Source organism: Chanos chanos, chromosome 3 (assembly GCF_902362185.1).
Source record: "Chanos chanos chromosome 3, fChaCha1.1, whole genome shotgun sequence".
Lineage (NCBI taxonomy): Eukaryota > Metazoa > Chordata > Actinopteri > Gonorynchiformes > Chanidae > Chanos > Chanos chanos.
Window position 1 is genome coordinate 57890965 of NC_044497.1, and position 15655 is coordinate 57906619.

Here is a 15655-nt window from a genome sequence, read left to right on the forward strand (position 1 = left end):
TTACTATAATAGTATTAGTGTTATAATATTTGTTATGGTTTGATTAGTTATAGTGGACAGTATTAGTGTAATAGTCTTAGTTTTATAGTATTATTTACAGTTTTATTAGTTATAGTGTTAACAGTATTAGTATAATAATAAAGTATTAGTACTCTGATCTTACTGTATAAGTGCCTCTTCCTGGTCAGAGATTATCTCACATAACAGAGGAAAATACTGCACATGTATAATCGCTACACGTGTCCCTCCTGATTAGGCAGTGCTGAATCTCACTTTAAGTACGGCAACAAATATGGCATCTGTCTGTCATTTCACATAGCATCTCAAGTTTTTCTTTTTCCCATCATTTCCAACAATACGTTTGGTTTTTTTCCCACGTGAATGAGAGTATAGTTGTACTCCGACCGTTTTGTATAAGTGCCACTTCCTGGTCATAGATTGTCTTACAAAAAAAAAGAAAAAGATTTCTCAGAATTGATGTGCTATATTCTGCTTCCTGTCTCTGTCACATAAATATATAAGTCACATGGTTTATTAATATACTCACTGTGTTTTCTTCTTTCTGTTTAAGATATTGTTATTGTCCTCTGAAAAAAATATACGCCACCCTTAGAAAAGTAACTTTCACTTTCCTTTTGGGTGGAGTTCCTTTGGGTACGTGTGCAACAAAGAGACAGAGAGAGAGACAGAGAGAGAGTGAGAGAGAGAGAGAGAGAGAGAGAGAGAGTCTGATTCTGTGTTTGTAATTTTACCATGAATACCACGTTTTTGTTTATTTATTTTTATTCATGTTGGTCCTCTTATAATTTAATATTGTCAAAACAATAATGCAGTAATACTCAAAATACTCAGTGTAATAAAAAAGATAAAACATTCTTGCTGTTAATATTGTTTTGCCTTACTATGATAATGCAGTATATTCACATTTTCACTGTAACATGTAAGGAAGTGATTTCCCATAACAAACAGAGAAAGGAGTTCATGCTGTATTTAAGACTGTTAGAGACGGTTCAGTTACATACATCATGCTCCAGTGCATCAGCAAAACTGTGGGGTTTTGTTTGTTTGTTTGTTTGTTTTTAAGTGTTCAGTTTACCCGATGAGCCCAACAAGACATCCTTCACTAACCACTAGAGGGAGCCAGAGTGTCCCTGCCATCTTCAGAGCTGCCTGACAGTCTTCTCTCTATAATCTTACGGTGGCGGCTGGAGTCACACGACTTCACTAAGTTGTTCCACAACCTTTTTTTCTGTTTTCAGTGTTGTGTGTTTTAAACACACAGGATAACATCAGGTTAAAATGAAATTAAAATGAAAGTCTCGAAATTCCCCACACGTTAGGGAGCAGTTACTGTACTGAATGAGTCCTCACTTCAAATGTCACAACAAATTAGATGGGATATGTCTGTCATATCATACATCATTGTCATAAGCTTTTCTTTTTTCATCATTGGTACTTACTGCTTAATAATATGTAAACCAGTCTTTTTTTCCTCTTAAAAACACAAAGCCCAAGTCTGATCTGAAGGGGTTGTTCTCAGTGCCATTTCACAGACACCACCGCCTTTCCTGACTACGAGGTAGACAGTTTCGTGAGTTTTGATCAGAGCCAGCTTGAATCTGTGCCCCGTGGAGATGTGCTTCCCCTTCCACCTACCATGAAGACCGTGACCTCCCATCTGGACACAGCGATGGAGACAGAGAGCAACGCTGAAGACAGCAGCAGTGGAGACGGCAGAGGGGAAGGTGTGCTGCCCTCTGAGGCGGCAACATCTCCGCCTGGACAAGGTCTCGCAGAACCAGCCATCGTGTTTAAGGAAGATGTGGAAGGCTCCGCAGACAGCGAACCAAGCAGACACATTCCTGGATTCATTCCAACCAGACCAGCGGCTACCGTGGACATGCAGACTTCAGAGCACACCACGGGTGGGATGGTCCAGGGTCAAGACGATGAGGTCTCAATGGACAAACCTCCATTCCACCTCATCATCGTCAATGTTCACGATAAAAACCAGTCAGGTAAGCAGTTCTTCTCCTCTCTCAGCTGCCATGTGCTTTGTTCATGCAGCTATCAGGTCCTCCTGCACAGCATGTTACAGGAAGATTCCAGAATCTTCCATTCTACTGGAACGCAAAGACATGGGACTAGCGCTGCTTTCTCATGAGAAAAAATTCCAGACTCCTGTCAGCGTTGCAGCTAATGTTCTCTTTAGAACTTTGGTTTACAGAGAGATTCATACAAACTGTTATTGTTTGTTTGCATACAAGACATCTGTTAAAAAAAATGAGCCAAAATTCACTCATCTCGTGTTCTCGGCACATGTCAGACCGACTCTCTTTTGCAGACAGAATATTGTGAAATGAGGGATGGTATTTGGTGTAGAATAAGAAACACAGATGCAGGTAGGTCTTGACTATAGAGAAACCAGACTTCCTCCTGCTCTGTCTCGACTCCCACTGCTGTGTTGCAAACATCCAACCTCAACTGTTTATCATGGGCTGATTCAGTGATTGCTCTGGCTCTTTCCAATGCCAAAACATTTTTTTTTTTTTTTTTTTTTTACTAATGACGTACGGCTGAACCAGTCTCCCTGTATTCAGATGTGGAAGAGAGAAGCAGATTTTCCCATGACCTGAGGTGACTTTCCTCTGTGCTGGAAAAGAGAGATGACATTCCTGATCATGGCCATATGGCCCCACACTAGTCCACATTTACACAGTTTCTTCTGAAACCCACTGATGTTTCTAAACTCATACATGTCGGTGTTTGCAGCGATGCAGAACATGACCAGAAACATCCTGTGTGTGTGTGTGCCTGGGGCGCCGGAAGCGGGGGTGGGGGGGGGGGGTGACAGGGTGGGCATTTGCCCCCCACTTTTGGCTCTCAGAATATCCGCGTTAATCAACACCGTCCACGTTATGCCAAAAAAAACGGCGAGAGAAGTTAACCATTGCAGTGGTAACCTAGCTCGTTTCTTATGTACAGTCTCGTTGATTTGTGGAGGTAGAAATATTTCTATGTATATGGGCGGGGAGGGGAGGGGGTTACCTGCCTTTCTTTGGCTGATCCATATAAACTCTGGACAAGAATAAGCAGAAACAGGTTTTTGCTCATAAGTGAGGGAGCTCATAGCCAGTCCAGTCCACATTGTTTAAGGATTAATATCTGACTCCTGGTTATGATGTCACTTCGCACCACCAGCCAATCTCATGTCTAGATCGCAAGGTACGTAACATGATGATGTTTAAGGAGAAGGATGAAGCTTACAATGGCTGTGCAATGTATTTTGTTGATTTGGGAAATCGCATGTCGGCAACAGCACTTGGATACCTGGCATAGCAAACAGGCAAGAGTTGTCATAACCTATATCTGCATTAATTCTGTAACATTTGTTTATCTATACAAACCTACCTAACCACCTCATCACTCTGTTGGCTAAACTCGACAGGTTGCGAAGTTGCAATGTAGCATACGCTATGATATCGTGGTAACCTCACCTGCCTTAAGGCTTTCCGTTTCTGTCTCAAACTGCGGGAAAATGGTGCATTTAGCGGCCAGAATTAAGAAAATTTTGCCTGGGGGAGGATGCCCCCGCACTCCCCTACAGGTCTGGGTTTACCCCGTGTTCTTGCCCCCCCACTTTGAAACTCATTCCAGTGCTGCTGGTGTGTGTGTGTATACATAGGGTCTTTGACTATGAAAGGGAGAATTTGCCAAATCTTCAAAGACACTAGGAATAAATGCCCTCAGGTCAAATGGCCAGGCCTCTTAAACATCACTCAACAATGTAATCATTCTTCACTAATTACTTTCCCTTACCTCGCCCCTGTACACAGATCAGGTTACTGTGGGGGTGGGTCACCAAGCTGCCCATCAAAGGAAATGCACACATGGGTGGTATTGTTTAATATTAAAATGTGCTAAATCTCTAAGGCAGAAGAACTCTTCACAGAAGTGCTACGACAGCAGCCTCCCCTTCATATTTTTAAACAGATGGAAAGTGGAAACTTACATGCATTGGCTCTTAGGATGTCTGTAGGGGTTTAACTTTAAATTCATAGAGGGCCGGGGGATGGGATTGAGCAGTTGGAAGATAAACCTTCAGTGAAAGTTTCATGTGAACTCAGCCTCGTTCTCTGCTGCGAATCAGCAGTTAAACGTTGGCCTTTCAAGGTAAAATGTTCAAGCCCAAATTTATCACACCTCTTCCCACAATGGTCATCCCAGAGTTTCTGAGATATTTTGAGAAGTCTAGTTTCATTTTAATAAAACTTTCAGTTTTATTTCAGTTCAATAAAATATTTAGAGGGAGCGTTTGTGAAATGTCTGATTAGAAAACGTGAACTCTTAGATGAACACCCCCGATGGTCTCACCAGTTCGTGGAGTTGGTGGGGTTTTTTTCTCCTTTGTCATAACTTATCATGATGTTGTTTAAAGATTCCAGGCATTCCATGGGGGATCACATGTCTGTCTTTGTCTTTTTGCAGTTGATCAGATTTTGCAGATGATAGAACAGCCTGGGGCAGGGTCTCAGGAGTCTCCGCTGGTGATGGGCGGAGAGACAGTCTTAGGGAGTGGGGACACGGATGTATTTCCCACTGCATCTGTGGCCTTTTCCCCAACACTGAGCTTCATAAATGGGAAACATGAGTTGACTCTGGAAACCAACATCAATATCCAAGAAGCAAGAGGAGATCAGTTTGAGACGGTTACCCCAGTAACTGACTGGGAGTCTAAAGTGGAAGAAACATACGATGCAGACAAAGGCCCTACCTTTGACTATACTTTGATAGAGGAGAACACAGATAGGAGTGAGGGCCCAACATCCTCTCCCATGACGACTGAGGTTGGCAGCCTGTATGAGATAACAGACACTGCTGAGACGCACCCTGCACTGACCACAACAGCCGCCAAAACCTCAGCCTTAGAGATTTTCTCAAAGGCCACAGTCAGCAGAACAACCACCCACAAGCTTACGGAAGGCTGGGAGAGACCTCGCATAGAGGAGCAGGGACAGCTCTCTCCTCCGGAGGGCTCCGGGGAAGAGGCCGTGACTCCTCTCGTCCACACAGTGGTAAGAACTGACGAGACTGAAACTGCAGCACTAGACAAGACTTCTCAGACTCCTGGAGCCGAATTTTCCACCGTGACCCCGCCATCCGCCACGACGCCCTCAGCAAAGGACCAAGGCAAGCAGGCGGAGGCAGAGGATTTTGAAGGATCTTCCTCTGCTGAAGAAGATGGATCAGCACAGGAATCTTACCTCTCTGAGATACCCAAAGAGACAACAGTGTCCCTCGCTCTCACCGTAACATCCTACCCTGTTACCCCACCCCTCAGCACAGAGGCCCGGGACTCTGTTCACTTGGCTGCAACTGCCGGAGTTGCACCGAGTGCTGAAGCGACAGCAACCAGTCCTGAGGAGGAGCTGTCTGGAGACCGTGACCCTGACGCTCCGACCGCAGACCGCGCGGAAGCTTATACCAGGGACAGTATAGTGACCGAAGACTTTGACGGTTCAGCTGAAGACTCCACACCTTTATCAACCGCAGCTCCATCCTTGCAGGTGTCTTTTCAAGAAAAGACGTCAGTGCAGCCTACAGATCCGTCACAGCATGAAACCACGGGCCCTCCCTCTGTGTTCTCCGCTGGGAAAGCCTTCACCAGGCCCACATCCAGTCTTCATTCCACCAAGGATTCATCAGAACAGCATCTACAGGAACCAGACAAGGTCTTGGTTGAAGTAACTGACTCTCAAGGCGTAATTGGCTCTCCCCGGGTGACCACTCCTGTGCCGAAAACAGAATATTATGTCGACTACGATGGTCTATCTCATCTCACCCAAGTTGAGGCAGAGCCACCGTCCAGAGCAGTGATAGTTACCAGTCAACCAGAGAGTGGGACCACAGAAGACCACACTGTGGAAGGCCACACCGTTGACGTTGCAGGTAGACGATAAAAAAATGCCAATCTGACGCCCTCTATGCTACCGTATGTTCTGGAGTTGTTAGAGTACTACACTAGTGACACCCTGGTAGAGACTTGTCATTTGTAAAGTAAGTTTGGGATTCATGTTTAAATCAGACATTACACTAATGTCTTTGTGGCTTTGATTGGCTATTGTAAATAACAGAGAATCATTTTGTTTCTGTCATTTGTGAATTCAGGTCTCATGTTATGCACCGAAAATGTTTGTGAAAATGGAGCGACTTGCTATTTGAGCGGCAAACATAGCATGTGCGTCTGCATGCCGGGATTCACCGGAGAGCGTTGTGAGACTGGTATGGAGCTTAAGTCTCTTTCAGCATTAACATTATTAATAAGATTTTGGAAACACCAACAGCAGAGTCTCTCTGCCCCCCCCCCCCCCCCCCTTTGTGAATCCCGCAGACATTGATGAGTGCCAGTCTAACCCTTGTCGTAATGGAGCCACCTGCATTGATGGAGCGAACTCTTTCACCTGCGTCTGCTTACCGAGTTACTCTGGAGCTCTCTGTGAGCAAGGTGAGGCCTCTCTGAAAAATGCTGTGTTTAAATCAAGCTTCAGATTGCAGTAGAAGACTTTCCAATCTTCACAAATATGAGCAGAGATCAGTTTTTCAAAACTGCAAAAGGGATGTTTACAATTTCAAACACTGGTCTCTAAATACTGAAGAATTCTAACAGAGTGCCAGTTTAAAAGGATATTCACTTAAACAGAGAGATGCAATGCAGACAAAGCTGGCTCACTGCAGACTACACATCTGTCCGTGCTAACAAGTCAGTGAAAGTGTGTTTTTTTTGTCCTGTGGAGAAACCCTAGTGTTGCACCAAACTAAAAGGCTCCTTTCAGAGAGCAGATGATGAACAGGGAGCCAGTGAGAATGCTGCTCTGTCATATTCAGAACCACCCTACCAGGTCTTTGGCTGCACTAGACTGGCTCCTACCAGGCTCTGAAAACGACTTCCCGCGAGAGAGTTTCCCTGCTATTGTCTTTTCTGTTCCTCTGTTCTACTACAAAAGTGAGCTTTGTTCTTCAATTTAGGTCAGGCCTTTTAACATTTCCAAAAACAAAAGCCACCACCCAACACAACAATCACAGGGTGGGTATCAGCAGGTGCCAAATCTGGCTATTATGACTGTTCACTGGAGAGATGATGCCTTGTTTGGGGCAAAGCTCCGAATTCTTAAATCCATTTGTGCAGATACTAAAACATGTTTTCAGTCAGTGAGTGTCCTATGGCTACGACTAATGAATTCCTCATTTCACATACAGTGTTTAATAAGAGGCCAAAAATATTTTTTCTATCCACAGCTAAAGCCAAGGTCTTCAAACGTGAGAACAGACCCTCTGCTGTGCCCTGGCATAAGAAGACATGCCTATAACAGTGGCAGGGCAAGAGTAGGTAGTGAGAGAGAGAGAGAGGCAGGCCTCTAGTTATTTTGGTCTTGGAGGGTGTTCATTCTCTGAGCTTTATGAATTGTGATGTCATAGAGCAGGGCTGTTAAGGACTGGTGAAGCACTGCTGAAGAGGCCTGCTGGGTGGAGCTCTCCCAGGAGGTGAGGCCCCATAAGCTGTTGGGAACTCAGTCACAATTGGCAGGGCCCACGCAGCAGCGAACGCAGATGGAATCAATTGTATGTTTCTGTGACTGCAGTAGACTGAAGCACCAAAGGAGGCTCAAGCATTTCAGTCCTTCACTGCACTGCACTTAGGGCAAAAGTAAAACAAGCCAAACACCTGCCTTTCTCTCAGTGGCCCAGCAGGGCTTCCCTCAGGACTAAACTGAAAACAAGGCATTCTGTCACTTAACTCAGATCATTTCCTACATGTGTGCTAACGTCAAGAGGCCTGGTGCGAACACTGGATTTTGTTTCCTTATTGGACTGATTCTGGTCCCATCCCCAATACTTGCTCACAGGCCAACTAGTCATGTCCTCCTTCTCTGTCTCTCTCTCTCTCTCTCTCTCTCTCTCATTTCTCTCACCTGAAAGACATCTGCTTTCTCAGGCTTGTTTTCCAAAGATGAGCTCAAGCTTGTCAGTTTATTATTTTACTCTAACATTTTTTTTTCAGCTGTGTGGATTGGTTTGTAACATCAACAATAGTTTTTCAGGAATAATATCAGCGGCTCTCCAATCACTGACCAGACTGATTGATACTGGAGCTGCCAGTCTGAGTCAGAACAGCGTGTTTATAAAACAAAAGGACACAGCTTTGGCAGAGAGCTTGTTAAGACAACATAAATCCCATAGTCTTTTAAAAGCCCTCTGTTAGATTTCTAAAAGACTTCTATTAATGAATGTTTTCCATTTTTGACCTGGCTAGACCTCCCGCACAGGCAGAGTGTTGAGATGTCTTTAGCCTTTGGCGTAAATGTGATTTTCCCGACTTAACCCTTGACTCGGTCATTCTCTCCCACTCCCAGACTTCCTGAGGGAACACTGAGTTGACCCCCACTGAGGGATCTGTGTTCACTCTGTCAGACAGACAAGGACGACCCCCCTCCACACACACACACACACACACACACACACACACACACACACACACACACACATAGGCCAGCAGAGTTTAACAGAGTGACACGGACAGTCAAAACTGTGGCTAGCTGACAGTTAGAAGCCCAAGCTTTGGGTCGCATATCTAAAGCTGCAGCAGAGAAATGAGTGTTTTTTTGTAATGCATTGAAATGACTAATAGACCCAGGCTTTTGTTCTGCAATATGTTGTGGATTTAAATGCGGTAGAATACATCCTCTGTGTCAGTGAGTTCAGCTGGAGAATGAGAACCTAATGGGCATTCAAGGCAAAAACAGGAAGGGTTTATAGAAGATGATCAACACTTCCATGTATTAGCACTCTGTGCTACTGAGATGATGCATTGGGTTTTTTTGAATGTCTTTTTATGAACAGTCTGACTGCATGTCATTGTTGCCCTGTTATCTGTCAGGGTCTGTGTTGCGGTTGCCACGCTCAGCACTACAGGCAGAAAGCTGATGGGAAACATTGTGTCTGAGAGTGAAAAGTACTTGGTGCTGAGCTAACCCAGTTAGGCATGGTGGATGAAACAGAAGAGGGTCTGTGTTTTATAATAGTATCAGATTTACACCCTGTGTGAGAGCTGCTCTTTTTCTCACACAACTATCAGCAGAACGGTCGATTTAAATGATAGTTACAACACTATCAGTTCAGACTTTAATCAGTTAAGACTTTACGTTTTTTCGAGGATGAGCTGAGGACAGATCTGTTAGTGTCGCACCCTCACCCATAGTAAACGGAACCTTCATTTCATCAAACTGGTTTACGCACAACAACCACAACAATCATTCATTTATCGTTCTGTCCATCACTCCTTTATCGTTCTGTTCTCAGATACGGAGATGTGTGATTACGGCTGGCATAAGTTCCAGAGCCACTGCTATAAGTACTTCACCCACCGTCGGACCTGGGACGCCGCCGAGAGAGAGTGCCGCCTGCAGGGCTCCCATTTGGCCAGCATCCTCTCCCACGAGGAGCAGAACTTTGTCAACCGTAAGTGTGTCTGCACACCACTCCCAGCTGCCGTTCGCCTTGACTATGACCGCAGACAGGCAGTGGAACAATGACTTATGATAACAATAACAATCACCTATAGGTTTACCTGTCACAGATAAAGTTACTTATCACAGTGTGACAGGTAACACTATAGGTTTACCTGTCACAGATACACTATAGGTTTACCTGTCACAGATACACTATAGGTTTACCTGTTACAGATACACTATGCGTTTACCTGTCACAGACACACTATAGGTTTACCTGTTACAGATACACTATAGGTTTACCTGATACAGATACACTATAGGTTTACCTGTTACAGATACACTATAGGTTTACCTGTTACAGATACACTATGCGTTTACCTGTCACAGACACACTATAGGTTTACCTGTTACAGATATACTATAGGTTTACCTGATACAGATACACTATAGGTTTGCCTATTACAGATACACTATAGGTTTACCTGTCACAGATACACTACAGGTTCACATGTCACAGATACACTACAGGTTTACCTGTTACAGATACACTATAGGTTTACCTGTCACAGATACACTATAGGTTTACCTGATACAGATACACTGTAGGTTTACCTGTTACAGATACACTATAGGTTTACCTGATACAGATACACTGTAGGTTTACCTGATACAGATACACTGTAGGTTTACCTGATACAGATACACTATAGGTTTACCTGATACAGATACACTGTAGGTTTACCTGATACAGATACACTATAGGTTTACCTGATACAGATACACTATAGGTTTACCTGTTACAGATACACTATAGGTTTACCTGATACAGGCAACCTGAACATCTCCATATTACTGAAGCTTTGTATTTATCCTAACTGTGCAATGATAGTGGGAAATAGTTTGGGCATATTTATATTGAGGGAAATATAGTTTGGGTTAAAAGATCTCCTGGTTCGCTGTGACGGCCGGCTTGGTAAGGTAAATTTGGAACAGTGTGCTCCTGCAACCCTGGGGTCTGTATTAAAGCTTTGCCTCTGTTTTAAATTATATGCTCAGGCTGTTAATTACCTTCACCGTAAAGGATTTTAGTGACTTAGAAAGACAAAGAGCATTTCTGCAAAGTTTTGGCAGGCAGGAAAGGTCTCTTTAATGAGTTTGTCTGAAAAGGCGGGGTTTTGGGAAGAGTTTGTCTGAAAAGGCGGGGTTTTGGGGAAAGGGAACGGCGATTTATGCTTTTAAAAATGTCTCACTGTTTTCCTGTGAAGCTGGCCGGGCTAAATAAGGCTGAGCACTGAGAGGGTAAACATGTGAATGTGTTCCAGGTTTAGGACACGATTATCAGTGGATTGGGCTGAACGATAAGATGTTTGAAAACGACTTCCGATGGACTGATGGCAGGCCCATGGTAAGAAAAGATTGTGATTTTAATACAGTTTATTACTCACATATATGGACTGCACCACAAAGTGAATAAATTATAGCCACACTCTTTAATGTTCCCATTAGAGAGAGCAGCACAGAGACACCTATGGATGCCCCACCTCCAGTGTGTGCGTGTGTGTGTGTGTGTGTGTGTGTGTGGTGTGTGTGAGTGTGTCTATATGTGTGTGTATGTGTGTGGGTGCATGTGTATGTGTGTGTGTGCGCGGGTGTGCGTGTGCGTGAGTTTGAATGTGAATTCTGGTGTGGGCAGTATTTTAAATGCCCAGTCAGTTTTGCATTAAAAGCGAGATTTAAACAACAATCTTCCAACCAACTCCACTGTTCTGTTCCATGGGCTTATTCTCTGTGTTATGGCCTCTCTATGACTTGCATACACAGACAGCCTGCATGGGAACATTTTCTATCCCAATAAACTAAAGGTCATCTGTTTTCCTTAACAATGCATTATGGGGATGCGTCAGGGTTTTTCTCCCAACATTCAGATCTATCAGCCCCCCCCCCCCCCTCGTAATAAGGAAAGTCCCGTGTAATTCTACCAGATGTCGGGAATCAGGGCGAAAGCGGAGGCAGCAGCCTGAGCTGTCAAAATGTTGTGTTAGTGCCCTCTTGTGGCTATGACGTGCATTGCACGAAGAGGTCAGTGATTTCAGTGCTGAATCTGTACAGGCCTCCTGTTAGGAGATGCAGAGATGGCTTTTCTCTGCAGACGGGACTGTGCTGTGGAGACGTGGAGCTGTGTGCTATAGCAGGCTAATGAACTGAACGCTCTTCCTTTTCTCTTATTCACATTTAATGTATGCTGTTCACAGAGTGAAAACTCAGAGAGGTGGTGCGTAATGGTATGAGGCTCCTCTGAGTAGGGTAGCGTTTTTGGGAGGGGACATCTACCACGATAAATGTTCCCTGACAGTTTTAAATAAAGGGCTGGAGAAGGTTGCCATAGAAACACACCTGGGCGACTTTAATGAAAAGCTCCCTGTACGTGCATTTCTAAACGGAAAACTAAATGACATTCACTACTGTGATGTCGTTACTCACGGCACGGCAGCACCCAGCCTATGGATAAAAAACCCCAGAGTCAAAGTTTTGTGTTGAGTCATGATGGCGTGACCAGTGTGTCAGGGTACGTTTGTTAACGTCTGTGTGTTGATTCACCAGCAATTTGAGAACTGGAGACAGGGACAGCCAGACAGCTTCTTCTCCTCCGGCGAGGACTGCGTGGTCATGATCTGGCACGAAAATGGACAGTGGAACGATGTGCCCTGTAATTACCACTTGACCTTTACCTGCAAGAAAGGGACAGGTGAGAAACTCTCTTTCTCTCCTCTCCTCTCCTCTCCTCTCCTCTCCTCTCCTCTTATCTCTCCTCTCCTCTCCTCTCCTCTTCGCTCCTCTCCTCTTCTCTCCTCCTCTCTTATCTCTCCTCTTCTCTCCTCTCCTCTCCTCTTCTCTTCGCTCCTCTCCTCTCCTCCTCTCTTATCTCTCCTCTTCTCTCCTCTCCTCTTTTCTTATCTCTCCTCTTATCTTCTCTTCTCTCCTCTACCCTTCTCTCCTCTCCTCTTCTCTTCTTTCCTCTCCTCTCCTCTCCTCTCCTCTTATCTCTCCTCTCCTCTTATCTCTCCTCTCCTCTCCTCTCCTCTCTGCATGATGCTTGGGCTGCAGGTGCAGTTGACAGCCAAATCCCTTTTTTCTCTGGCAGTGTCCTGTGGTCAGCCCCCCATAGTGAAGGATGCCCGTGTGTATGGCAGCATGAGGCCCCGTTATGAGATTAACTCTCTGGTCCGGTACCACTGTAAGGACGGCTTCATCCAGAGACACGTTCCCACCATCCGGTGCCGCGGCGATGGCCGCTGGGACAAACCCAAAATCACCTGTCTGAGTCGTATGTCCTCTCTTCACTTTAAACATCACTGAGTCAAATGCAGGATTAAGGAAAAGACACAATTAAAGCAAGTCTTTAATAATAACCACATAATAACATATGTATTACTGACTGAAATCTGTTTCTCTTGACTTTCAGCATCCACTTATCAAAAAGCCTATGCACAGAAGCACCAGTACAATAACTACTACAGCTATGAAAAGAGACGCTACAACGGGCAGGAGCGGCGCCACTGGGCCAACGGAGTGGACAAGACCAGGCACTGACCGCCCGCTCTGAGTGGACCCACCTGGGCCAGACCCAGGCCAGACCCAGGCCAGGGTGTATCTCTCTCCCACACAAACACAAAGCCATTCCACTGTCTAAAAAGACATGTCTGGGTCACATGATTTATGAATGTGTCAGAATGTTATTGAGCCCCTATATGTGTGTGTGTGTGTGTGTGTGTGTGTGTCTGGGTGTGTATGTGTATATATATATATATTTATATATATATATATGTATATACACATACATATACATCCACCTAATTGAATATTACAAAAGGGAAAGGAATATTAGCTAACCAGTGAACCTTGTCAGAAGTGCCTTCCTTTGATGAAACAGTAACTGTGGTGCCATGTGAACTGAGAGGAGCTTGTAAGCTCAGAGTGGAGAATCAAAGTCCAAGACAAACAGAGAGTGTGAGGGAATGAAAACACATGTAAACTGCCAACAGAGACATTCTCTCACAAAGAGTCCAACTGCTGTGTCTCCTCTGAGAAAACAAAACAACAGCCTTTCTATTGCTCCTCTCACAGTTTGGGGATTTTATTCAGAATAAAGCATTATGCGATTATTGGGGGTGGGGGGGGGGGGGGGGGGGGGGGGGTGGGGGGGGGGGGGGTGCTGAAGGGACTGCCACTCATGACTGCTGTGCCAGAGAGTTTAGGATGAACTGACCACAGATCAGTCAGAAAATCCAAATCTCAAACTGCCCAGACATCACCAGCAACACCTACCCCAGTTTAGTGACCTGACAGATAAATGAATTTGTACATATAAACCATGTAACTCTTTTTTTCTATGAATGTCATGATGTAAAGGTGAATAGTTTCTGTGCTGTTGAATGGCTCAGCCTGCTTTGTGTCAGACATTAAGACAAAAGAAGCCATAGAGGTTTAATTTATTACAGAAGAGACATATAACAGTGAATCAACTGTGAGATTTTGAATAAAGGACCTTAGAATATAAATATCCCGGGAGTGTTCCTTTTGTCTGTACAATATGAAACAATGCAGCTGTTATTCTCCATGAAAACTGTCCTAACATCACTCTCCACTGTCACTATTATAAAATCATTCTCCACTGTTATTATTATAAAATCATTCTCCACTGTTATTATTCTAACATCATTCTCCACTGTTATTATTCTAATATCATTCTCCACTGTTACTATTATAAAATCATTCTCCACTGTTATTATTATAAAATCATTCTCCACTGTTATTATTCTAACGTCATTCTCCACTGTTATTATTCTAACATCATTCTCCGCTGTTATTATTCTAATATCATTCTCCACTGTTATTATTCTAACATCATTCTCCACTGTTACTATTATAAAATCATTCTCCGCTGTTATTATTCTAATATCATTCTCCACTGTTATTACTCTAACATCACTCTCCACTGTTATTACTCTAACATCATTCTCCACTGTTATTATTCTAACATCATTCTCCACTGTTACTATTCTAATATCATTCTCCACTGTTATTACTCTAATATCATTCTCCACTGTTATTATTCTAACGTCATTCTCCACTGTTACTATTCTAATATCATTCTCCACTGTTATTACTCTAATATCACTCTCCACTGTTATTACTCTAACGTCATTCTCCACTGTTACTATTCTAATATCATTCTCCACTGTTATTACTCTAATATCACTCTCCACTGTTATTACTCTAACATCATTCTCGACTGTTATTATTCTAATTATATACTTCATCCATGAGATGAATCAGGGCTCCAGGGACTCTGACATTGGAAAGTTGCTCTGAACCGAAGCGTCTCCCAAATGACTAAATGTAAAATACTTGCAAAACAAGCATTCTGTCAGTCTTCTATTCCTCTATCTGATACCTGTCCTCCTAACCAAAAAACACAGCACATTTGGACTGGTAATTAACTATGCAAATTCAGTATGCATCTGTTTGGTATTTGGACTCCTTTGAGGATGTCAAAATCTAACACTTGAAAACATTTTCACCCATGTTGTGAATTCACCCTGATGACACTACAAGAAGAACTGTCTAAATCTAATAAATCTAAGTTGTCATGTTCCCAAAGATCAAGAAAAAAAAGGGTTAAAGCCCTGGGTTGAATCCAATTCTGTTCTCACTCCCAGAGTCCTGACAGATTGTACTATTTTCTTCCTCCTTACAATCTGGGATGTTTTAAAATCAAACTAGCTTCAGAAAAGGTATACAATATTTGTACTAATTAAAAAAGAGGATCCAGTTCTGAGTGTGCACATCAGCACGATCATAACTGACCAATCACAGGCACCCCAATCAGCACAATCATAACTGACCAATCACAGGCACCCCAATCAGCACAATAATAACTGACCAATCACAGGCACCCCAATCAGCACGATCATAACTGACCAATCACAGGCACCCCAATCAGCACGATCATAACTGACCAATCACAGGCACCCCAATCAGCACAATCATAACTGACCAATCACAGGCACCCCAATCAGCACGATCATAACTGACCAATCACAGGCACCCCAATCAGCACGATCATAACTGACCAATCACAGGCA

At 43.8% G+C, this 15655-nt stretch overlaps 1 protein-coding gene across 1 annotated transcript in view; it reads left to right on the forward strand.

Moving 5' to 3' along the window:
- vcanb (versican b) overlaps positions 1–13100 on the forward strand; it is a 20137-nt gene extending 7037 nt beyond the window's left edge. The window contains exons 6-12 of the mRNA XM_030768134.1: positions 6169–6282; positions 6392–6505; positions 9358–9516; positions 10832–10914; positions 12111–12255; positions 12652–12834; positions 12973–13100. Of these exons, the coding sequence (XP_030623994.1) occupies positions 6169–6282; positions 6392–6505; positions 9358–9516; positions 10832–10914; positions 12111–12255; positions 12652–12834; positions 12973–13100 (926 nt within the window). The remainder of the gene's footprint in view (positions 1–6168; positions 6283–6391; positions 6506–9357; positions 9517–10831; positions 10915–12110; positions 12256–12651; positions 12835–12972) is intronic.
- The last annotated feature ends 2555 nt before the right edge of the window (positions 13101–15655 follow it).